This window comes from Sciurus vulgaris (assembly GCF_902686455.1).
Source record: "Sciurus vulgaris genome assembly, chromosome: 12".
Taxonomy (NCBI): domain Eukaryota; kingdom Metazoa; phylum Chordata; class Mammalia; order Rodentia; family Sciuridae; genus Sciurus; species Sciurus vulgaris.
The window spans coordinates 41,363,138-41,388,597 of record NC_136473.1 but is presented as its reverse complement, the minus strand read 5'-3'; the positions used below and the strand labels follow the sequence as shown (position 1 = coordinate 41,388,597).

Here is a 25,460-nt window from a genome sequence, read left to right as displayed (position 1 = left end):
AACAAATCATAAACAAAAGTAACATTTTAAAGAGAGCATCCAAAGGAGAAAGAAAATTGAGAATATTATAAGCTACTGTTATCCTAAGAAAGGGGTATTCAAATCACATATGCAATATACACTATACAATGTTTCAATTTAATATTGAACTACAACATTCATCTGCTTAGTCCCTGAATCAATTATCATCTATACAATATATTTTTTTGGCGGGGGGGGGGGGGGTCGGTCACTAGTGACTGAACTCAGAGGCATTTTACCACTAAGCTATACCCCCAGCCCTTTTAATTTTTTATTTTGAGACAGACGTTCATTAAGTTGCTGAGGCTGGTCTTGAACTTGTGATCCTCCTTCCTCAGTCTCCCAATTAGTTGGGATTACAGGTGTATACCACTAGGCCCTGCTTTATCTAGACATTTTTAACATATAACAGGAAAAGAGCAGAGAAAATAGAGAAATAGGTAGAATTTTTAGGCTTAAAACAACTGCTCACCTTGGAACTGAATCTACAGAGGATGAAGATGGGACCTTGGAAACTTGACAGTTTGCTGCGGCAGCCAGCTTTAAGGCAGATGATGGAACAGCACTTAAAGTCCTAGGTATATGTCGTGCATTTATTGGGGCAATAGCGTTTACAGGGGCAACTGATGAAGGTACAGTTAATCGAATCTTGTTCCCAATCAGAACCTGAGTTGTTGCAGAATTGGCAGCAGTTACTTGATGACTCAGTGCACTGTGGGAACCTGAAGTCTGTGTAATATTTGAAGGCTGTAACAAAGTTGAACCTGCTGTTGATGGACTTGTATGTACAAGTGCTGTTGGTGTAGTACTACTGAGGTGTAAGCCCTTGTATACTCCTGGAGAGGAAAAGAAAAGAAGTGTCTAAACAATATGCAACTTTGTGGCTTGCATTATAAATATGTTCCAAACATAATCAAAGTCAAACTTTTGAATGTCTTTATCCTTACCTGAGGCTGGAAGGACGCCATTCACCCCAATTCCAAGCACCACATCATCCTTCATCTTGAATCCCATCAGTTGTTCTGATGTCATCAAAGCAGAAGCAGCAAATTGAGCACTAGCAGAATCCAAAGTCTTAGAAACAAAACCCTAGAAAGTCCAAAAGAAATCTAATCAGTATAAGCTACAAAGGTATACCAAAATCCATTTGATTATAAATAAAAATGGCAAGCCACTGAAATCTCTTTATCTCTTTTGACATTCAAAGAATGAAAAGTCTAACTTGAGGGTTATGAATTTTGATTTTATGTAATAATATATAATACATATATGTACAAGTCAATTACCAAAATGGCCTTTTTATAATGTAGCAATAGCAAACCTCCAACCTCCAACCCAAAATGCTAGACAAGAAATATGCCACTAAAACATTTCAGTGATTTGCAAATACACATAATGAATGAAGGAATGAACAAATATGTAAACATCTTTCAGCTAACACACTCCCCCACACACAACCAAAGGCACCTTTTGGATAATAAGATAACTACCTCCTAAGAAATGGAGGTAAGAAATGATGGCATCATGATTTAACCTAAAAATTGAGAAGCTTGTTGAATTTTTAACAATGACGTTTTTCTGAAAGATGCTTAAGAGATTTGAATCTCAGCCTTTTAGGCTTAAATGTGTCTAAATGGAAATATTTATCATGCTTTCAGCTTAAAAAAGTGATCTCTTTCAAGAGTAAAAGGGTCATTTTGGTGTAACATTTTAAAGTCTCAGTAATTAAAAGATCTGAGATAATGAAGTGGGTGGGATTATATATTAAAGAAGTACATTAACAGACTACAGGTCAGACTCATAGACAGCATCTCCATTTCATTGAACTATGCTTTTTATTTTACTTTTTAAATAGGGAGCAGAGGCAATAGCTTCCATACTCACCTGAAATGTTCTTTCTAAACCCTGTATATTCAGGCGAAAGCCACTTTTCTGCTGGTTAGATGCAAGGTTCTATGACAACAGTTGGTAATTAGAGATGAACTCTGGTGGGAAACAATGAGGGATAATCATAAGACAGACAAATCCCTCACCTGTGAAGTGTTGGTGGAGGAATTACTATTTGCTTGCTGTTGCTGAATTTGTGCAAGCTGCTGTTTCTGCATTAGTGCCAGTTGCTGTTGATGTTGCTGGTATTGTTCGGCTGTAAATGCTGAACATAAAATGAGGAAACGTTTAATAAAAATGTACAAGATATTATACATCTAACAATACTAAAATAAATCCAATGTTAAAAAAGTTTTTGTGCAAAATTAAAGCATTTGATAAAGGCTCATGATCCTGTTAAAGATCACTTCCAAATGGAAATTTCAGCATTTTTGTTACCACATTTAATGAGAATGGCTTTTATTTAAAGAAAAAGAAAGTTAAGCTTCCTAACATAAATGTAGGAAAGAGAACTGCTCACTTCCCAAGTTTCAACACCATTATTTTTGTAAAGCTGTGACGCTTGTGCTAGACAGTGTAGAAAAGTCATATCAGCTTTTTTAATTCATAGATTTGGAATTCAACTTTGCAATGAAATTGAGAAGAAATCTGATAATTACCATTTAGCTTCTATTTTATCCATATTACCTTTTCAATGCATTCAGATGATCCCTAATAGTTTTGTGTATAAATACTAACTTCTACATATTTTCTAATTTTAATTATTACAAAGATTTCCTCTAAATGAAAGGTAAGGTTGTTTGTTTATTACCTTTTTTTTTTTTTTTTTAAAAGAACCCATTCTTTTAAGTTTAACAGGAAGAAAAGAGGTTCCAATGTTAAGGTTAATTAATTTTCCCCACCCAATTAACCCACCTGGAAAAAATCCAGTCAATAAGAACGGAGTTGTTTATGTTGATTTACTGTACAGAATGATGTCTGAGGAAAGACACTGTGTTATGCTACTTATGTTTGTCTATGGAGAGCTCAGTTCTAAAAAAAACAAACAAAAAAATGTTCATTTATTACTCCCCCAAAAAAGTGTGTGCAGTTTTTAAAAAGGAAACCTTTTTCTTTTTTAAATTTTTTGCCAATTAAAAAAAAAAAAAAAGAAAAAAAAAGCACATACAATCACAATACATCTGATTTTAAAGGCTTCTTTAAGAAGCCTGTCATGTCTGAGTAAACAAAACAAAAAGAGGTTATCATGCATCCCTGGTACCAGGGAATCTATAAATCATGCAAATTTCCTCAATCTAAAGTTTGATGTTTTCAAAATACTTCCCCTAATTTGCTGTTTACTGATAATTTAGTTAAAATATCACTTCATCAAGTTTTATAATTTTCACTTATAACTCAAAGAATCTTTTGCTTTATCTCCCAGGATACTGTTTCTGATACAACTAAAAAATGTTTAGGTAATAAATTCCATAATATTTTGAATGGATCAGAAAATCATGAAATAGAATCAAGGAGACTCATAAGTTATTAGTGTCTACCCAGGTTTTTATACTTGAGCTGAACTAAATTTTTGGGCTACAAAAGCAAAAAAATTATTTCTTGTTCCAAAAAATCTGTTGGTTTTCTTACTGTGTGTCTATATTATAAATCTGTTTAACTGATAATCTGTACTTTGATTAATTCCTTTCCCACTACACTATAATCCACAGACCTAAAATCTACAGGGAAGATTTATTGATATTATATGATTACTGACAGAAAAGTAACTTCATCAACATGACCATTCCAAATAACAGGCATGTTTGGGTCAAAACTTAAAAGAAAAACTACAAAAATTAATGTTGCCCTGAAAGAATGTTCATAATTAATATAGTATTATCCTTATAATTCAAAAATCCATAAAAAGTAATTGCTTAAACCCAAGGATCCTTAATTCATTAGATATTTTACTGTTTTTGAGATTCACACTTTCGCTTCCCAAGTCTGAATCACTTATCTCAGCCTTGACTTTTCTGGTAAGGAATGCTCAGATATTAAAAAAAAATTAAACATTTCTGGAAGGTCAGGTCATTACTTATCTAGCAAAACAGCAAACACTGAAGACCTTCACACAAAATTTCATTTATAAGAATTAAAGTATTCTTTGGTAAAACTGTTTGTGTTTTAATTAAAAATTTAGTGATAATTATTTGGAAATCAAAATAGAATAAAGTTCCAAATATTTTTGTACTATTTAAATTAACAACTTAATGAATCTTTTGAGAAATTTGATGAATTTCATTTTTTTAAACAACTGTTAATTTCCTGATACAGGTTTAGAAATAAAAATGCAAGCAACTTTAAATCACAAATTACTCAGTATTTTAGATTACTGTTAGTCTATTTCTTAGATATTGTCATATTGTCTACAGAGTCTAGTTATAAAATTCTGACTAATGTTTTTGCTAAATGATCTAAAAGAAACAAAGCAACATAGAGACTGATAGGGAAGGTAATAAAAAAACACTGGTTTGGGGGCCAAGATATTTATAGTTCCCTGCTCCACCATATTTGGCTGAGTGTTTTTTCAGAAAGATTAAATTTAATGTTTTTTTTGTGATTCAGTACCTTCACTTAAATGTGAAAGAGATTAAATTAGGAGACCATTAAGGTTCTTTTCAGCTATGAGATACTATGATTTTACTTTTTTTTTTCCCTTTGAAATAAAATTCCAAGCCAAAAGAAGGATATATGAATAAGTAGAAAAGCTTGGACAAAGGTAAAATAGTAAATGTGGGCAAATATGATCTGAACTAGATTTTATATTATTATGGCTACAGAAAAATTACGAAGTGCTCAGTACAAAATAAGGTTGGGGATGTGACTCAGTGGTTGAGTGCCCCTGAGTTCAATCGCACCCCTGTGCCCCGCCCCCCAAAAAAACTAATTAAATGCTAAGTAAAAAGCAAAAATGACCATGCAGCCCTAAATCTCTATGAACGCACTAAAGTACCAAAGGTGTAAAATTTTATTGTACATTTGCCTCCATATATTGGTGTGGATGTCAAATATATAATTCACACAAATAGGGTTATTACCGATAGATCATCAAATCTAGAAATAGAACTGTTTCACAGTATCAAACAAAGAAACAAAAGACTGAGATCAGGAGAAACCCTTAGTAATTTCTGCCTATAATTTCACGTTAGATAGAGATCCAGAAACTTCCCTGAGATCAAACAGATATTCAGTAGTGGAAGAGAAAAATAAAAAAATCCCATCAAATTAACTGAAATTTTAAATTTAAAAACAAATATACAAAAATTCTGTTTTAGGTTTAATATTATTTTCAAGAAATAAACTTTTTAGGTACCAACAGTATGAGTCAAGTGCTTTAAAAGTCATATATAGAGTATCTGACAAACAAGACTCTATAGGGCAGAACAGTAATGTGCAGGCTACAATTAAAAGCTGAGGATGCCTAACTGAGTATTGGGACTAGGGAAGGAAGCATGCCAGGACTTTGATATCTGAAGGGCAATATGATGTTGGAGAGCAAGCATAGTCACTCAGATGATTCCACAAATAAAACACAAACCTGTAGGGTTAAATTTAAGGAGACAGTTTTTTGGTTCAATAGATGGATAAACTTTCTAACTATCTAGAAAGTAGATAATTTTTCCCTCATTAAAAATACAAAGGCAAGGGCTAGGGATATAGCTCAGTTGGTAGAGTGCTTGCCTTCCAAGCAAAAGGCCCTGGGTTCAATCCCTAGCACTGCCAAAAAAAACACAAAAAACAAAACACAAAACAAAGGCAAAGACAGAAACCATCTTTGTTTTGGTAGCCTCTAATTAACCAATTTTCTGGGTAGGAACCCATGTGAAATCCCCTGACTTTAGGAGTCTGCTCTTTATGCAAGGAAACCATGCTGTGACCCTGCAGCACCTGTTGCCTATTGCTGGAGCAATTCTACTGAAATGCTCAAAAGTGGTTGGGTGGGAAGGGCGACAGGTGCTTGGAAATAAACATTTCAAAATTCAATTAGGGAGTCTAGATTATCAAAAGGTCTACTTTTTTTAGAGACAAATGGAATCCCAAAACCTATTTTAAAAGACACTGCTGAATTAGAAATTTATTTGAGCAGTACACAGGCAAAATATTATTTTAATAAAAGAAGGTAACTTCAAAGAGTTGAATAAAGTGAAATGAATCCAGGTAGTTTATTACTAAAGTAAGATCCCATAGTTAATGAGCTTGAATTGATAAGGTTCATGAGCCCTTTTCAGCCCTTTAGAAATCCAATTTGAAACCCAAAAGTTTGTTGATACTCATTTGGTGGCAAACTATGATCAGACCAGAACGCATTTGACTGTGGTTGACCTGAACATGAAAATTATTTGTAGTAAATATTCCTCTCAGTGTGACAATTCTTCAATGTAGAACTACTAATGCATTTTTACTACAGGCGCTGTTTCACTCTGCTTCTAATGCTATACACTAAATCTATTTTCTACTGTGAAAAATATGTAATTTGGTAACAAATATTTAGTCCTCAAATCTACAGTTCCTCTTCCACAATAAGATTAAAATTGTTACAAACTGAAGTAAATTGCACTGTTAAACCTGAGACTTAGAACAAGATTCTAGTTGCATCTTTTCTTCACTTATGAAAACAAATCAGATTTTTAGTACAGATATGTAAGCTTAGAAAAATTATATGCAGTGCTGTTGAAATTTCATTGGAAACTAGGAATTGAAATCTTGAACTTGATCATTCTGGTTTAAATGTCATTTTCTCTTTTCAGTTTTTCTGAATTATTTTAGGACTCTTATGTAAGCATTCCTTCTAATTATGAAATAGGTATTAATGCTATTAATTTGATGTCCCCCAAACTCAAACACACACAAATAATGAGTCACTGAACAAACACTAAATTTTCAAAGGTGCAACTGTAGATTAAAAAAAAAAAAAAAAAAGAATTAGATAACTGTATCTGAAAACTGTCCAAATAACATATTAACTATTTTTTTAAAAACCATTTTGGTAAAAAAAATCTAGTCCTAGAAATTCTAAATACACATTCGGGAGGTCTTTCCAAGTTCCTCAACACTGTGCTATTCTGCTACACAGTATGCAGAGGACCAAGTACTCAATAACACCTGGATTAGGAGACTACCCAACACCTGAGTCATCAGCATATCCTTTTGCTTACATAACTGCAAAATGGCAGAGACTGGGAAGCAAACAAAAAAGATTCTGAGCAAATGAATCAGAGGTTATAAAAGTTGGTCTGTTATAATTTATGCACTTCAGTAAAATAGACTGCTGATATCTTCGTTTAGTATTTTCTACTTAAAAACAAGTGCAAAGAAGACCTTAGAAAGGGAGTCAAACCAGAGAGCAACACTAGTGTCATCACATAAGTATACATTTTAATATTTATAATAATTGAATAATCAAAAGATGACTAAAATTGTAATCCACATGAACTTAAGCACATATGCTTAAGCAGCAGATATTAAGGGACTCGATCTGATATAATGTGAAAGTCAGTACAGTCAAAATAAAGCCTTGATAATTCCTTTGGAATATGTGTCCTGATGGAAACTTCTCTTTCAAAAAACCCAACACAGTGTTTTCCCTAGCATCGGACCAAATCAGGGTTTCTTTGGTTTTAAGTACCAGATGAAGAAATTTGGTTTCTGTCTGGGGGCCATGCTGCATGAAAAATATTTAAAAAAAAATTTTTTTAAATTATAATGATAACAAAAGGGGTGAGATGTTTAATCTACGAATGAAGTAGCATATAGGGACACTGTAAGAGAATAGCAAATAGATTCTCTTCTCCCATTCTAGGCTCACTCTGGAGAATCCATTCAGCAGAAATGCTTTAGAATTCTATATAACATGTAAAGTGCTAAATTTTAGTTTTTTCCCCTAGGGGCCTATAGTTGAATTCACTTCTGTAAAATACACATATGATACAACAGCATTGTACTTTAGAGTGTAAAAAGAAAAGCTTTTGGTCTCTGGAATATTCACAAATATGAAAGAAAAAATACTGTTAACCTATAGTAGTCTGTAGGCATCTAGTCTCTAAGCATATAGGAAACTCTGACAAAATTTAAGAGAAAATTGAAAAGAATAGGAAAAAATATGTCCATCTTTCAATAAACAAAATGTTACCCTCAGAAAAACTATCTTCTAATTGATTTCTGAAATGTGATTATTTTTCTCATAAGCTGAAAGACTCCCATTTCATAAAAGTATTTCTTTGTAAGCACCAAGTAAGTTAGTTTTTGAAACGTTTTCTAAAAGCCTTCAAGAATAAGGGCAAATTCTCATATTTATAAAGTATAACCTTAACAGATGAATAGGGAATAAAGACATTTATAGTACTTTCAAAATCTGTATTTAAATTACCTTAAAAAATTATAGTGACAGTGAATTTCTATAATCTGTATGTTTCAATAAGGCAGACTTAAACTTTAAAATCGAAAGCCGAAATTAATGGAATATTTTAAGTAGAGAGCATTAATTTTACGTATGTTTCACAATATAGGCGTAAGTCAATATTAAGTGAAAATACTTTTAATATACTAAAATAACCCTTTAACTTAAATATTTTTCTCTGAAAATGTAGTTTTTCAAAGTTTTTAAAATTATTGTGTTAGCATGTAAGTTATACATACCTATTGTCTATTCATCTTTAAATTTAAGCAGACTAAAAAACTAGAAGTATTCAAGCATAAAACAGTTAACAACTTAGGCTCCATTTTTTTTTCATATTAATTGAAAATGACTGATGAATGTTGTGGTTCACAGACTTCATTCAGGAAACAAATATCATACATTCAGTAGCAACAAACCACTTTGTATGTGTGGGTAAATGAAGACATATACCTAGGGATTACAGCAAAGGTATGACTAAAACATGATTCAAGTAAGTACTTATTTTTCTTTAGTCAGGAATTTAACAGACTATACACTCAAAAAAATGGACAAGCCCAACACCTCCATAAAAATGTATATCAGAAATAAACATACCAAAGTGTGCTGAACCACTGCTACTTTTACTTTGCGTGGAGGTACTGCATGTCTGGGTCCCAGGTTGTGCTGTTCCTGTTCGATTTATACTCCTATATAATTTTCTACTGGAGAGTTCATCATTGTCACTGTCATGTAGGGATGGTGTCCGAGGCCTAAAATGCCGCCATCTACATGATTTGATATTGACTAGTATCTGACTGAGGTCTTTAGAGAAAGATTTGTCCGAGGTATTTGTTTCTGAGGTATTGGCAAACTGATTGACTGGAGAATGTTGTGGCGAGGAAAGCATTTCCAAATCCAGATGGCGAAACAAACTGTCATATTCTGAATGAGCTCTGTCCAGTAAGACCCTATTAAAAATAAGACATGTAATGTTTATTCAAAATAGCAATTCAGAGATAGTATAAAAGATTTTCCTTTCTTTCCCAACTTCCAATAGTGGAATAAAAACATACTAAGTATTTAAAATCTATACAGTTGATTATTTCAGCTTTTGGCTCTTTTAGGCCAAAATCTCATTTTTTTTCTTTTTTTGGGTACTGGGGATTGAACCAGGGGTGCATACCTACTGAGTCACATCCTCAGTCATACCCTCATCCCCCTTTTAAAAATTTTTAAAATTTGAGGCAGGGCCTTGCTTAGTTTCTTAGGGCCTTGTTAGCTTGCAGAAACTGGCCTCAAACTTGAAATCCTCCTGCCTCAACTGCCAGAGTTGCTAGGATTATAGGCACATCAGACTCAAAATCTCAGTTTTTGATAAAGGTTCTTTTTTTCAAGTTGGTTTTGAACCAAAGAGCTTATTTTTCTTTGTTTTTATGGACTCTGCAATTCCTTTCTTCCTCCTATACAAACAACTCACATAAAGATCTTTAAATTATATAGGAAGAAAAATTAAATCCTGACAAACTGGGATGTCAAGATTGGGTCACATACAGATTCTTTAAGTTAACAAGTTAGAAAAACCATTACCCTAGTTAACAGGACAGTTTTTGGTCTATTTAAGTCCTTTCTTTCAGAACCCAACATTTTTTTTTGGTAGTTTGTTTAGCCTAATACAGTATGTGCAATAAAGACAAATTTACATTTGTCTTTGTCCATTGCCTTTTCTTAGAATTTTTTCCCTTGATAATTTTACTAAGTTATTCCATCTTAGGAAGAAAAGTAAATCCATTTGGAATTCATGAGAGTTATACATCATGTGAGCTATGGCTGTGTAAGAACAGTAGCAGAGAGGCAAAAATATTTCAATCAACAAATCAGTTAAGAACAGCAAATAGTAACTGGTAAGCTGTTCAGAAGACTGCCTCACTTTAAACTTTGAATTTGATTACTTCACTGTCTAAAATATCCCTATACTGGGAATGCTGAAAAATATCTTACCTTCCACCGCGCCCAACCCGTCTTCGTGCAAATCCAATACACCTTTGGGGTACGGTTAGAGTAGTTAAGCAGTATCTGTATCGCACATCCCCTAATCCTCCATCTTTAGGACTAGTCCAAGGCCAGTTGCCAGTTTGGTCTAAGTGAGGCTAAAAGAAAGTCCAAATTATTTTATTTCACCAGTTAAATGCAAATAGATTGTTATTTACAAATAAAGTCTGACACTTACAGCATAGTACTGACAGCCTGCTTTCCTACGGAAAGCAAAGGGACCATCAGGATCATTCTCTTCCTCAGCTTCTGAAGAGCCAGACAAAACCTTTAATATAAAATAAATAAAACAGGTTAAACATGTGGCTTCTTACATTTCTCCCCTCTGTTAACAGAGACATTCTTATATTTTTACCTGGGAGAGAGGTTCTTCATCTGAGCTGGGAAAGTCATACTGATTTAAATCTTTAGCATTAAAGACTGGCAGTGCAGCAGGACTCGTCTGTTGAGGAGTAGCAGCAGCAGACGATGGTAAGACTTTGGGCTTCTTTTCATATTTCCGTTTCGGTCGGATAAGATCGGTTTTATCTTGCTGCAACAAAGATGTAAATTAATTATACACTAGAAACCATGTTCTATAAAACTGTGGGGGTTTTTTGGAAGTAAGAAAAAAGAAAGTTTATTGCTATAATGAATGTGTTCATATTCATAAAAAAAGACTTTTATGTCTGGTCATTTTACATTGAAGTTGGTCTCTGGGAAAGCATGAAGGAATATATCCTACAATGTAACATAGTCCTATAAATTATTTTGTTTCAAAGAAAGTATAAAGAGAGAACAGAAGTTCTCCAGCTTCTGAAGTCCTATAGTTGCCACTGGCTCCCCTAATATTTCTTTATGTTCTATGGAAATTCTGGGAATTGGGGGAGGAATATCTAGTCCTTAGCTCAAGCAGTAACAAATCAGCATAGGAAAAATAATAATGAAAACAATTTTACCGATACACAAAGCAAACTAACACAACTGTTGACAAAGTGGTAAACAAAAATATAATGTTGAGAATTTATAAAAGTAAACAGTAAGGATTAGCTAGCTGAACAATAACAATGAAGTTAAGTCTTTCTGGAGTGTTAAGATTTTGAGCAGTACCAAAGGATGAAAATAAAACAGTCAAGAGAGACTAAGTGGATGAAACACAATGCATGTTAGAAATAGGGATGTTAGATGATAGCAAAGATTAGAATAAGCATGAATTTGATATGCAGGCAACAGGTAAAGAAGATTAAAGCGTTGTATTTGTTAGAAGAAAAAAGTGATGGCAAGAATTATGGTATGTAAACACACTAAGAATTCGTGTTAATTCTTATATAGTTCATGGCATTATAGTTTACTGGGAAAAGCTAACTATTAAACTATAAAGTATCTTTCTACAATTTCTACTGTAGTGCTGAAAGATCTGAATTGAAAGCTAATTACAAAGCAAAACATTACTCAAAAGTTATTATCAATGGTCTCATATAACAGTGCTTTATATTATTAGCTACTGCTTTTCTTACAAACGTAATTCAAATCTTGATCTTATTCAATAAAATCTGGGATCCAAACACCCTATAATAAAATGATCAAAATAATGAAACAATCCCTTTAAGAATTCTGTCTTAATTCAGAGAAATTTAAAGTACCTGCAAGTGTGAGGGCTCACATTTCTGGCACATAAAGAGAAAAGTAACAGAATAATTACAAGAGTTTAATCTAGAAATACAACTGAAGAGTAACACTGGATTCAGATAAGGGGAAACCACACAGAGGTCAGATGGGGGAACCACAGATTTAAAATACTGAAAGTAGAAAAACATTTATTCAATTTTAAAGGTATAAATTATAAAAGTGGAACATAAAATTTAGATTAAGTATAAAATTTAAATGTCCATGGATCATATCTTTATGAGAAAAAGAAAAAAATTCTTGTAGAGCCCTCACTTTCTAGATTATCAAAATTAATAACTTTTTATTCAGCTTACTAATTTCCCAACACTTTTAAAAATAAAAATGTCCATTATTTTCTCATAAAATGGTCCCTTGGCATTACTCTAAATGATGGGGGAAAAAATATGGAATGCAGAAATCATTACTCTAAATGGGATGGCAAGATGACACTCAGGTGTGAAGATTAGTGTCACTGCAATTAAAAAATGGCAGAAACATGGTATTAAACAATATGGGGGGAGATAACAAAACTGATTGTGATGTACCCACTAAAATGGAATTGTGAGTTTTAAGTTTCACGATAAATTTCATATAAAAAAATACATAAAATACCTTTTCCCTAGATGCATAATTTTCAGGAAGGTGCCACTTACCTGACTTCCTTTATTTTCCTCAGTTTCCCTTCACTAATTTTATTTTCCCTCACCAACTTCAGTCTTCACAAATTGTGGAATATTTGGTTAAATTCTATTCTTCAAAATATTTCCATTTCTAAACCACTATCTATATTATAAACTATTAAAAAGAGATACCTGAACTATCACTTATATTTTTCATTTTGCTTACCTATAGATGTATGCACAAAAGAAAAATTTCACGTATTTCTCCCTAACCCTTCATATTTTGTTTATATTATTTCAACACTGGATAATCCTACTACTAGTAAAATACTCTTTTTATCAGATACAGTAACAAAATTTTCCCTTTATAAGGTAATAACCAAAATAAAAATAAAATTTTAATTACAAATTTCTACTTTTTAAATAAGATACAGTAAAGTTTTGCAGCACACTTCTTGGTAGGTTTTTTGTGTGCTTTTACCTTTTGGGGCGGGGGGGGGGATGGGCAGGGAGGGGGACTAGGGATTAAACTTAGCGGCACTCAACCCCTAAGCCACATCACCAGCCCTATTTTGTATTTTATTTAGAGACAGGGTCTCATCAAGTTGCTTAGCGTCTTGCTTTTGCTGAGGCTGGCTTTGAACTTGTGTTCCTCCTGCCTCAGCCTCCTGAGTGCTGGGATTACAGATGTGTGCCACCACACCCAGCTGTGTTTACTTTTTATTCCTATTCAAATGATAAAATATCATTCCATTATCTGACACTATTATCACAACAAAGTTTAATCACCTTATTAACTTTAAACTCCTTCACATCCATTACTTCCTGATGTTTAAACTGACTGCTGTTAGTAATAGGGATGATGGGGATGGCATAAGTAGGTTTCATTGGCTGTCTCTGTGCCATAACCTCAGACATGATCTCTCCATTGTAGTCACCCAAATTATACCTGAAATGATAAAAAAAAAAAAAAAAAACCACAAAGTTTAAAACTATATGCAAAGAGCATGTGATGTTCTGATAAATACACACTGTGAAATGATTACTACAACCAAGCTAATTAACATATCCATCACCTCACAGTGTTACCTTGTGTGTGTGGTGTGTGGTGGGGGATGTGAGATTTCCTTGCAGCATATTTAATTATATAATACACTGTTATTAACCATTCTGCATATTAGGTCTTCAGAACTTATTCATTTTATTTTATTTTATTTTTTATTTTTATTTTTTTGCGGTGCTGGGGATTGAACTCAGGGCCTTGTACTTGCTAGGTGAGCACTCTACCAACTGAGCTATCTCCCCAGCCCCAGAACTTATTCATTTTATGAAGACAACTTTATACACTCTGACCAACATACAAAAATGTACAATTTTTATTTGTCAATTATACCTAAATAAAGTAGGGAGGAAAAGAAAATTTTAAAAAGTTATTTTTTTAAGTACAAATTCTTATGACCATTAATGACTGGAATATAATTATAAACATCAATTGGACATAAAGTAATTAAATGTAGTTAAACCTTAACTATTTGCTGAATATATTAAAATTAAATATTAAATAATTGTTTTGTTTCTTCCTTCTACTTTTCTGTCTCATAGCTTTGTCTTCGCACATAATGACAGTGGGAAAAAAACAAAAGTTGGAATTTTACCTTAACAATTTTGGTGAAGATTGGTGGAAAAGTTGAAATGAATACATAAAATGGTGTTGAGGAATTTCTAACTGGAATTGTCTGTACTAAAAAACTAAAAATTTTTCCGGAAGAAATCACAATAAATTTAACAGTGATTTTCTTTGGGGATAGGGACTCATAAATAGGATGGTGAGGCTTGAAATTTTTTTGTGTACCTCACTGAATGGTTATTCAACTATTAAGATTTATGGGCCAGTTCCCCTCCTTCTCTTTACTTTTTTTATCAAACCACTAATAATTTAATGGGCTGGGGATATAGCTCAGTTGGTAGAGTACTTGCCTAGCATGCACAAGGTCCTGGGTTCAATCCCCAGTACCATAAAAACAAATAAAATCCAATTATTTAAAAAGTGTGTATGTACAAATACATGTAAATAGTACTACTATCAAGTGAATAAAACAAAAACCACAAAACAGGTAAATGTTCTCTCTCTCAAAGCCCTATACACAACTCAAGTAAGAACAAAATATATTCAAAATGAATATATCTGATATATTTCACTGTTAGTGAACTCGGTCACTTTTAAAGAAAATAAAGACAGGACTACACGAAAAATTATACAAACATTATCACACACACATTTAACCAGCTTCTATTATTAAAAGTAGACTTTTCTGTAATTACAGAAAAGTTGCTCAGGAAATAAATTAACTCAATCTACAAAATGCTACTGGTACCACACTTTCTAACACTACTAAAATATACTTTACCTCTTTTCCATAATTTCCAGTGTTAAGTGCAATAGCTCCCTTTTACTTTTTTCTCTTCTTTTTATCATTTCTAGAATAGTAACAGCCCGACTTAGATCTCGACGCAGCTTAAGCATTTTTTCATAAGAGGCTTCATCATTTTTGCGATTCTGCAAATATTAAAGTTGCTTGTTTAATGTCAATAAGCACTCCTAATTAGTAGCGCTGTGAGCCAACTTATTGATTCCTAAGAATGTATACATTTGAAGGTTTAAATTGGAATTTAAAGACTTGGAAGAGAGTATGGATCACCATGAAATCAATTTTGTTTAAGAATTTTAAGTGGATTAACATTAAAATATACCAGTAACAGCTCCATAATAAATCTTAATGTCAACTTATTTTCAATTATATCTTCCATTATAATTTTAAAGAGTCACATTTAAACAAAAAGTAAAGATATTACTATAAAGAATTTTTATAGAAAATTTTTAAAAATCCACAAAATCACTTACTTTTCGAGTCTGCATTTTTTCAGTGCGTCTTCTAAAAGCCACATAAGGATCATTTGTGCTGGAACCATCTCGCTTTTCTTGTTTTACTGATGGGATAAGAGATGGCCCTCGACAGTTTTTTCTCTTTTTGATCCAGTATTCATAAACTTCTCTAATTAATTCATCATCTTCTTTTAGTAGTAGTTTGGCTTCCTGCAGACTGACTGGCTAAATGTAAAACCACTGTGTCATTTTCATATAATATATAGGGTTCAAAACTGTTACTTCTCAATTTAAATGACAATAATCAAAACTAAAACAGTTTTAAGCAATAGGAAACTTACATATTATACCTTATACACATCAGTCACTGAGTTAGGTGCTTTAACCACACTCATCATTTTATCTAATTTTCACAATAATCCAGTGAAATTTATCATCTATATAATGGAAGAGGAACTGAGGCACAGAGGAAGATATTGCTCGAGACTATACAGGTTAATAATAGAGATGAGATATGAATTCATGCTTTTTAACTCTAAGGCCTGCTCTCTTAGCCCCCTTCCGTATCACATAGTTTTAATGTAATATAGACATTTACACAGAATAGTACATATACACATATGTAAATGGAATTGTACCTGTTGACCACTGCCTTTTTCTAGACGGTCAATCATTTCCTCAAACTGCAATGGGCAGATGTCCATTTTCTTTTTTAATTTATTCACAAATACTTCATCTTCAGAATCCAAATCATAATCGGGCTGTTCAGCATCCAAACTAAAAGCTGACAGAAGAAACCATAAACAATCATTTACTGCGTGAATTCATCAACAAAAACCTCTCACAGATGTCTGGATAAAAGCAAGACCTGGATATTATAAGGAAAAGGAGATTTTTGGATTTTGCTTCAGAGCCATCAACAATCTAAGCTTACCGATACATTATTCATATTTATCTTTACTACAAATACAGACAAAAGTAATAAAAGACAGTGGATAAGATGCCCTTCACCCACTCTAAAAGCAAATAAACTAGAAGTACTTCACTAAAAACATAAAGATATTATTAAATATGTCTGGTTGAACCATGAGAAAGTGCCATTTTTGTAGCATGAAAACCACATAGCAGGAATTTCAGTTTGCCCTAATATAAAATGAAAAGGTCTCTATTTAAGATGTTTTCCTAGCATATTTAAGCCCTATCTTATAGATTATTTAACTACTTTACCAAAGGTTTAGGGACTGATAGTTAAAGATGAAGTGTTACAAACCACTACCAATAACAGTGACAGCTGTCAGTGAGAGCATTCCTGACAAGGAGATTTATTCCACTTGAGAATCATTGTCATGATGATGGAAATACGAGGTTTATTTCATAGATCTGTCATCAAGAATCACTTGCCCCATCCAATTATTTATCCAAATGAAGCTAGGTAATAATGATATAAGCAAAAATATTAAATAGCTTGAGATCAAAACATTTCTTATCTTTCTCTTAGTTAATTCCTTCTATCTTAGGGTCTAAACTTAGAATGGTATGAGGTTCTTTTTACCTAGTCTCTCTAACGTCATCTGTGCTTTATGATGCAGCAATGTCAAAATTTGTGTATTTCATAGAATGTCCTATTTTATGACTTCAGGCTTTTATGAATGGTCTAATAAAAAACCTAATTAGGTTCTGTCAATTAAAATAAGACCTACCTAGTCAATTAGTGTTAGATAATAGAAATGACTCTTTTTAAAATACTAATGGCGACAAATTTCGATACATGTATAATTTTAAAAAAGAAAACATGCTGAGAGTGTAGCTTGGTGGTAGAGTGCTTGCCTAGCATGTACATACAAGGTCCTGAGTTCAATCTTGAGTACCATAAAAGCAAAACAAAAACAAAACCATCCAGTATTAGATGTGATACACATGTGTAGGAAAATCTGTTATAAAAAATAAATCTAAGGGAAAAGAACACAATAGTACATAAAAATTGATTAGATATTTTTAAGAGGAAATAAAATTTGGTACAAACCTAGTACTGTATGTAGTCCCTTCTTATCCATTGGGAGATGGCCCCTAGGGAATGCCTGAAGCCTTGGACAGTATACAAACCATATACTTAATGTCTTTTCCAACTTAACTAAGCACTTATCAAGCACTGTGGTACTAACTTTTGCAGAGTGAAGTGCCATAACAAAGCTAGTATGAATTTTTTCTTCCTTCTTCATAATTTCACAGATAGAAGATTCATTCTTACCATACATTTCAGCCACCCCAGCCTGTGATTTTTTTTAAAGTTGAGAACTTTCACCTTTTCACTTCAAGGAAGCACTTTACTTACATCTTCTCTTTGGCATATCTGGTACCACTACTCTTGTTCTTTGGGGCTTTTATCAAAAAAAAAAAAAAAAAAAAAAAAAAGCACAGATGCTGTGACAGGTGACAGTTGTTTTGATAACCTATATAACTATGAGTAATGAAGGGGTAGTATACACAGTGTGGATATGCTAGAAAAAGGGAAGATTTATGTCCTAAGAAAAATGGACTATAATTTAAAATGTATGATTTGTTTATTTCTGGAATTTCCCACTCTATATTTTCAGAACATGGGTGATCATGAACAACTGAAACCACAGATAAGAAGGGACTACTGGAATTAGAGTCTAATAGAGGTGAAGTATATATAAATGTCAATTGTAACAAGTGCCACTTATGGGTCAAACTAAGTGTACATCGGGAAGGTATGTCCATAACTCTAAATAACATTTTGAAAATGCAAGACACAAGCAGTGAAAGGATATTTGGGTTCAAGAAATAACAACAAAGATTAGAAACAGAATATAATCCCTGAGGCTGAGGAGGAATTTCTCATACCAGTTTTGATACAAACATTACTAGTAAAGACAATAATAGAGGTAAAATTTTCCAAGCTAATGTTTGATGAAATGTTAACATATAACATGTAATAAAGAGATCTGAAAAATGATGGATTAAAATTAAATAAATTGGATATCCCAGGTTGTAAGAGCCTATAAAACAGCACTAATATGCATTATGACTCTGGGTGTTGGGAGAGGAATAAAACATGCAAATTCCCAAACATTTAATCATAGCCTTTTCAGGGAATACAAATTTCCATTTAAAAACTCCAAGCTTGTATAACATTAGTTTAGGAGCAAACTGGAAATTAGGGTACTTGAAATGAACCAGTTTGGTCATTTAGGTAAAGTTCCTAAAGAATTCAAGAGCAACTTACTAGATCACCTAAGCAGCTTATATTCAATTTTACTTTTGTAAAAATTCATAGCTCAGTTGGTAGAGTGCTTGCCTTGTAAGCACAAGGCCCTGGGTTCGATCCCCAGCACCCCCCCCCCCAAAAAAAAATAATTCACATTATAGTTTTTCCTTATTTTAGAATATTAAGATGAATACCACTTTTAAAAATATTAACATAATTTTTATACAATTTCTTCTAGAAAACAGAAGAGTAAGAACACTTCCCAGCTCCTTCTATAATGCTAGTATTACTGATACTGAAATCAGACAAGATAGATACTAATATCTTTCATGAACTGAGATGCAAAAATTCTTGGTTAAATCTTAGCGAAAAATTCTATCTAACAATGTATAAAAAAATGTACGAGATATATTCCAAATATGGAAGTCTGGTCCAATATTTGAAAAACAGCGTAACCTACCATATTAACAGGCTGAAGACCTATAGCTAACATCATATTTAGTAATGTAACATTGAATTCTTCCCTCCTAAGACTAGGAACAAGGCAAAGATGTTAGCTCTCTTGCCACTCTTATAATTAACATAGTACAAATGTGCATGTTATTATAATAAAGCAAGAAAAGAAATTAATGGCATGCAATTAAGGAAAAAAAAAAAAAAGGTCTCTAATTGCAGACTATGATTTGATTTCCTACATAGAAAACAGCAAAGAATCTACAAACACTTCCTAGAATAAGTAATCTTAGTAAGGCCACATTCACAAAGTTGTCAACGAAGGACAAAAGACCTAAATATCTGGAACTGTCTTCAGAACCTGACTCATATAGTAAAGATGTCAAATTCTTCCTAAATTGATCTATATATTTAAGGCAATTTTATTAAGATGTTGGTACATCTGTCTACAGAAACATACAAACAATCTAAAATTCATATGGAGAAGAAAAGGACCCAAAACGTTCAAAGATTTTTTTGAAAAAGAAAAATAAATCAGGAGGAACCACTCTCCCTGATGTTAAAGAATACTACACAGCTGTAACAATCAAGACAGTGGTCCTGTCTTGGGATTAAAAACAGGGATCAGTGGAACAGAATTGTGAATTCAGAAATAAGATCCACAATATATGCTCAATTATTGACCAAGAAACAAAAGCAATACAACAGAGAAAAGAAAGTTTTTTCAACAAATGGTACTGCAGTAACTAGAGATTCAGAAGCAAACAAATCAAAACAAAAACAAACAAATGAAAACAACCCTTAAACTTTATATCAAAGTTAACTCATAATGGAGCACAGATTTAAATGTAAAATATGAAAGTGTAACATTTCCAGAACAGAACATAGGAGACAATCTTTGGGGTTTAGGACAAAGCAAAGACCTCTTAAACTTAACATCAAAGGCATTATCTGTAGGAGAAATATTTTTAAAAAATTGGATCTCATTCATTTTAAAAAAAACCCTCAAACTTCAACAGTTAAAAAAAGAGAAGAAAATACATTGGGAACTTGGCAAAAGACATGCATAGCCATTTGACCAAAGACAATAAATACATACCACGCACACGCGCAACAACAAAAAAAAAAATACAAAATAATGTTTTATATTAGCCATTTAGGTAAGTGCAAATAAAAAAATACAGTGAGATATTACTGTACACCTATTAGAATGGCTACATTAAAAATTAATAACCCCAAATGCTAAAGAATATACAGAGAAACTAGGTTATACATACATAGCTAGTGATAATGTAAAAAGGTTATTCAATCTGAGAAAATGTTACAGTTAAAACTAAACTAGAATAATCTAGCATATACTATACTTCTGAGTACTGATCTCAGAGAAATAAAAATTTACATTCACATAAAAACTTGTATGTGAATGTTCACAGCAGCTCTATCAGTATGGTCTAAAGCTGAAAGGTATCCAATGTCTCCCAATGGCTAATGGTTAAATAAAACTATGGTTATAGATGTATCATGGAATACTACTCAGCAATATAAGAAATGAACTACAGATATAATAAGCAAAAACCCTAACCTCAAGGATATCATGTTGAGTTAAAAAAAAAAAAATCAATCTGAAAGGATATATACAACATGATTCCATTTACATAACATTTGTGAACCAACATAACATCAAATAGATGAAAAATGAAGAATGAATTAGTGGTTGCTAGGGATTGGTGGGATGGGTCTTCTGATAATTACACAGTTGAGTATCTTCATTGAGATGGTGGTTATATGAGACTATACAAGGCTACACGTAACAAAAAAAAAAAAAGCACAGAACTGCACATACAGACATATGAATATCTAGTGAAATCTGAATGAACAGTATGGATTGTACCAATGTCAGTTTTGTGGTTTGAAATTGTAATATAGTTGTACCTGTGGTTAATATCACAGGAGGTTGGAGGAAGAATATAAAGGACTTGTAAGTTTTTTGCAACCTCCCATATCTGCAGCAGCTAACACAAATTTAACTGCACTTATTTTTATTAATATTACAATGACATCTTTCCAAAGACATGATACTTTAAATCTGTACTGATTAAAATTTTTTCATCCCAAATAAGCTACACTTCTGCTGCCACTTTATTACTATTTTATTACTATTATTATTATTATTAGATTACCATATTAGCAGAGTCAATTCCTTTTTAAATATAGTACCTTTTGATTTTTTTTTTTTTTTGGCCACTTCTAATTCACTAGTTACCAGCAAAATGTGTACTGTGGTAATTTATCATCAATAAGTAGGTCTCTGTTAAAAGTACACTCAATTATTTTTCTGACAGTAATGATAATGTAAATCAACTAATGTGATTTTTTTTATCCTATTCAATCTTGCTTTAATGTAAAAACATGATTTTATAAGATAATACAGTTTGTGGCAGTGTATTAGGTGTGGCTCTAATTAGCAAATATAGGGAGAACCAGATCTAAGTAACTTTCAAATCTGAACTGACATGATTTTCTGGAGAACATTATAGATCCTGATATCAATCATATTTGTTTAGAAAATCTGTATCAGTCTCTTATTATATGGTCAGAATTCAGTGTGTTGTCTCTTTTTTCATTTTTGTTGTTGTGACTGTTTTGAGACAGGGTCTCACTGTGTTACCCAAGCTGACTATGAACTCCTGGGCTCAAATTATCCCCCTTTTCATCCTCCTGAATATCTGGGACTACAAATACATGCCATGGGATCCTGTTCTATGTCTTAAATGTAATTAAACACGAGTGCACATGTAAATACAAATTGCTGTGGTTTACTATGAAGAAACTCTCAGTAAAGTGGATAAATTCTTTTTCTAAAGGAAATCAATACTATTAGGCCAAAGAGTTAATGATGAAAAAAATCACAAGTTAAAAAAAGTATCAGAATGCCAATAAATAAAAGCCAAAATAGACAGTAGGTCTACTTTTGGATTTTATATTTAAGAAACTGTGGAATTAGTGTTTATAAGCCAGGAGATAAAAATCTGAATCACATAGGAAAAGGTTAAATGAGGCAGAAAACTAATGAATTAAGAATTAGTTAAAAATGGTTCTTAATGTGCTCACGTAAATTTTATAAGGAAACACACACACACACACACACACACACACACACACACAAAAAAAAAAAAAAAAAAAAAACCCACAAAAACCCTAAAGTAGGGATGGGGTTGTGGCTCAGTGGTAGAGTGCTTGCCTAGCATGTGTAAGGCACTGGGTTCGAGTCTCAGCACCACATATAAGTAAATAAAATAAAGCTCCATTGACAACTAAAAACCCTAAAATAAAGATATAGTAATATATAAAGACATATTAATATATTATCTTAATGCTACAAACTCTGCTGTTCATCATCACCAAATATGGTAGCTATCTACTGAAAAAAATCAAGTGAAACAAACTCCCAATTAGAACATTAAATTTTTAAAAACTAGCATATCACTCTGCTAGCAGAAAACACAGACCAGGATTTGGCAAACTATGACCCATAGGACTCCTCTGGCCTGCCCCTTATTTTTATGAATAAAGTTTTATTGGAACACAGACATGTTCATTTGTTTATGTATTCTCTGTAGCTGCTTTGGCACCAATAGCTATCCCAGAGAATGAATGACCCCCAAGCCTAAAATATTTCCTTATCTGACCCTTCACAGAAAAAATTTGCTGAGTCTGACCTAAGGGTTAAGACTATTAATATTATTAATTCTGATAAGAAAGAAAACTATTTCCATTCTGAGGCACAGGCTTTATCCTACTTGTCTAAAGCAGCCTAAGATCCCACGATGGAATGAAACTAAAAGTCCATGATGAAATATGCTGTAATTTTTGGTCAGATATCTTAAATACCACTTTAAAAGGAGAAAATGCACTCAAATAACTCTCAAGTTGATGTCAATAAAACAGGTATCTGTCAAGTTATAAGATAAATACGGAAAAACAACAATCATTTTAAAAAGTAACTACTTACGCTGTATGTGAATGAGCTGCTTTGGCATCTTAAATTCCCCAGGATATATAGATTCATAGTAAGCAATATTACTTTCTGCCTCTGGGACTGGTATGACCATGTTATCCCTCTTCTCGCCATACACCTGCTGTGCTGAAATAGCCCGCTGAAGATGATGTTCCTAAAAAAAGGGGGGGGGGGGGATATGTAAGTGTATGTATTTAAGGAGCAGCAAATAGAACGTACAGTCATACAGAGGTTTTTGCTCATTTGTTTTTAAAATAGTGGTACTTTAGTAGTAGAGATCTTGAAAGCATGCTGTTAAAAATATTAGTGATAAAAACATTTTAGGTAAAATGAGATTCTGCTACAAACACTTCACTCATTTTTTTTGCATCTTTACTTAAAAGGTACTACACCAAATGGAGTTACAAATATTTTTTTGAAAGTTTACCAAAACTGTTAAGGCTTGCATTTTACAGGAGATAAAAATCTCTGAATTTACTAGGTGAAGAAAGCAAGCTGTGTGTAAAAAATATTTTATTGACTCAAATCTGTTCATATAGTACTTTGTAAATCTAGAATTTTCTTTTAAACAAATCAACTAATAGAATCTTTTCAAAAAGAGTTGGAAATTATTATCTTTTCCATTTTTAGTTTATGAAACTGACAGACTAAAATCCTGGTCATTTGTCTCTCTTATCAACTTTCAGAGCCTTTTCTGGATAGCAACAGAGTAAGTCCAGGTGCTAAAAGTGTGTGCCCTTGGCTCAGGCGTCTGGATTAGAATCTAACTCCAACACTGAAACAAACTGACTCCTGGCAAGAAACTTCAGTCTTCTAAAATTGTTTCCTTTAGAGTAAGAGATAAATATAATCTACTTTATAGAGTTGGTTGGAGATAAATGTGAGTAAAATGTAAATAGATGCTTAAATTTTGGTTGTTATCACCCAGAAAGATTTTACCAGTTTGATACTATCAGCTGCCATAAAAACATCGTTTCCACCCAGTTCTATCAACACTGAATTTTGGCATATATCTTTATTAAGCAATTATATGTACATGTGTGCATATATATATATATATATATCACTAATGAAAAACATTCCAACAGTACAAAAAGTTCCAGTCTTCCTATGCAGCCCCAGTTAAGAATACATATATTCTTTTAAATACTTTATGTGTATATGAATGTGCATAAATGTATGTATAATCCTACTAAAAAGAATATAGTATAGTGTTTTTATTTTTATGTGGTTAAGAACATAGCTTCTGTGGGGTTTGGTAGTGAATGCCTGTAATCCCAGCAGCTCGGGGGGCTGAGATAGGAGGAATGAGAGTTCAAAGCCAGTTTCAGCAAAAGTGAGGCGCTAAGCAACTCAGTGAGATCCTGTTTCTAAACAAAATACAAAACAGGGCTGAGGATGTAGCTCAGGGTTCAAGTGCCCCTGAGTTCATTCCCTGGTACACCCACCCAAAAAAACCATGGTTTCCATAAAGAATACCCTGGATTTGAACAATGGCTCCACAGTCTACTAATTCTATGACTCGGGACTTGTGAAAAATTATTCTTTCCCAGAAACACTTTTATTATCTATAAATGTATATTACATGCCTACCACAAGAGGTGTGGTTAATAAAAAAGGCCTAAGACATAGTAAGTACCCAATACCTGGTAGCCAATGGATACATTTCCCATATTAGTGAAACCAAAGTTTTCTATATGCTATCATTTATGCTTACTTATGTTTACATCCATTTTTATAACTGTAAAATAAAACTTTTGTTTATCAATATTACAGTGAATAGTCAATGCTTTAAAAATCTTATTTGTGGTTTTATGTTGTATCATACATCTCACACAAGTAACTTCCTCATATTTTTAACAGTCAAGAAAATAACCTCCCCTTTATATATGGTATATAGGGGGAAAGGTGTCATAATGTATGAAACATACTAACAGTTCAATAAAAAATGCAATATTCATCAAATAAGAAAGAACTACAAAATATTAACCACTGCAGAATCTGGGTTGAAGGTAAGGAGATGGTCATTGTACTATTAACTTTTCTATAAATTTAAAAAATTTATAATGAGAAAAGAAGAGGGTTCTATATATATATATATATATATATATATATATATATATAATACACAGGAAATTGGTTAAGTCATTCTGTTTTAAAAAATCCTCAACAATTGAGATAACTATTACTCTATATACAATTCATATTTACTTCCTCTAAAAGTACTAACAAAATAA

At 32.6% G+C, this 25,460-nt stretch overlaps 1 protein-coding gene across 6 annotated transcripts in view; it reads right to left on the bottom strand.

Moving 5' to 3' along the window:
- EPC1 (enhancer of polycomb homolog 1) overlaps positions 1-25,460 on the bottom strand; it is an 83,802-nt gene that overhangs the window by 2,810 nt on the left and 55,532 nt on the right. For 4 of the 6 annotated variants that reach the window (XM_079105864.1, XM_079105866.1, XM_079105862.1 and 1 more), the window contains 13 exons: positions 23,218-23,377; positions 16,162-16,307; positions 15,542-15,748; positions 15,048-15,196; positions 13,429-13,588; positions 10,728-10,904; positions 10,551-10,640; positions 10,322-10,470; positions 8,939-9,291; positions 2,055-2,173; positions 1,906-1,974; positions 969-1,110; positions 494-857 (listed from right to left, as the gene is read on the bottom strand). In XM_079105864.1, the coding sequence (XP_078961990.1) occupies positions 494-857; positions 969-1,110; positions 1,906-1,974; positions 2,055-2,173; positions 8,939-9,291; positions 10,322-10,470; positions 10,551-10,640; positions 10,728-10,904; positions 13,429-13,588; positions 15,048-15,196; positions 15,542-15,748; positions 16,162-16,307; positions 23,218-23,377 (2,285 nt within the window). Of the gene's footprint in view, positions 1-493; positions 858-968; positions 1,111-1,905; positions 2,007-2,054; positions 2,174-8,938; positions 9,292-10,321; positions 10,471-10,550; positions 10,641-10,727; positions 10,905-13,428; positions 13,589-15,047; positions 15,197-15,541; positions 15,749-16,161; positions 16,308-23,217; positions 23,378-25,460 lie in introns of those variants that run through there. The other 2 variants (XM_079105865.1, XM_079105867.1) reach the window with 2 other exon arrangements.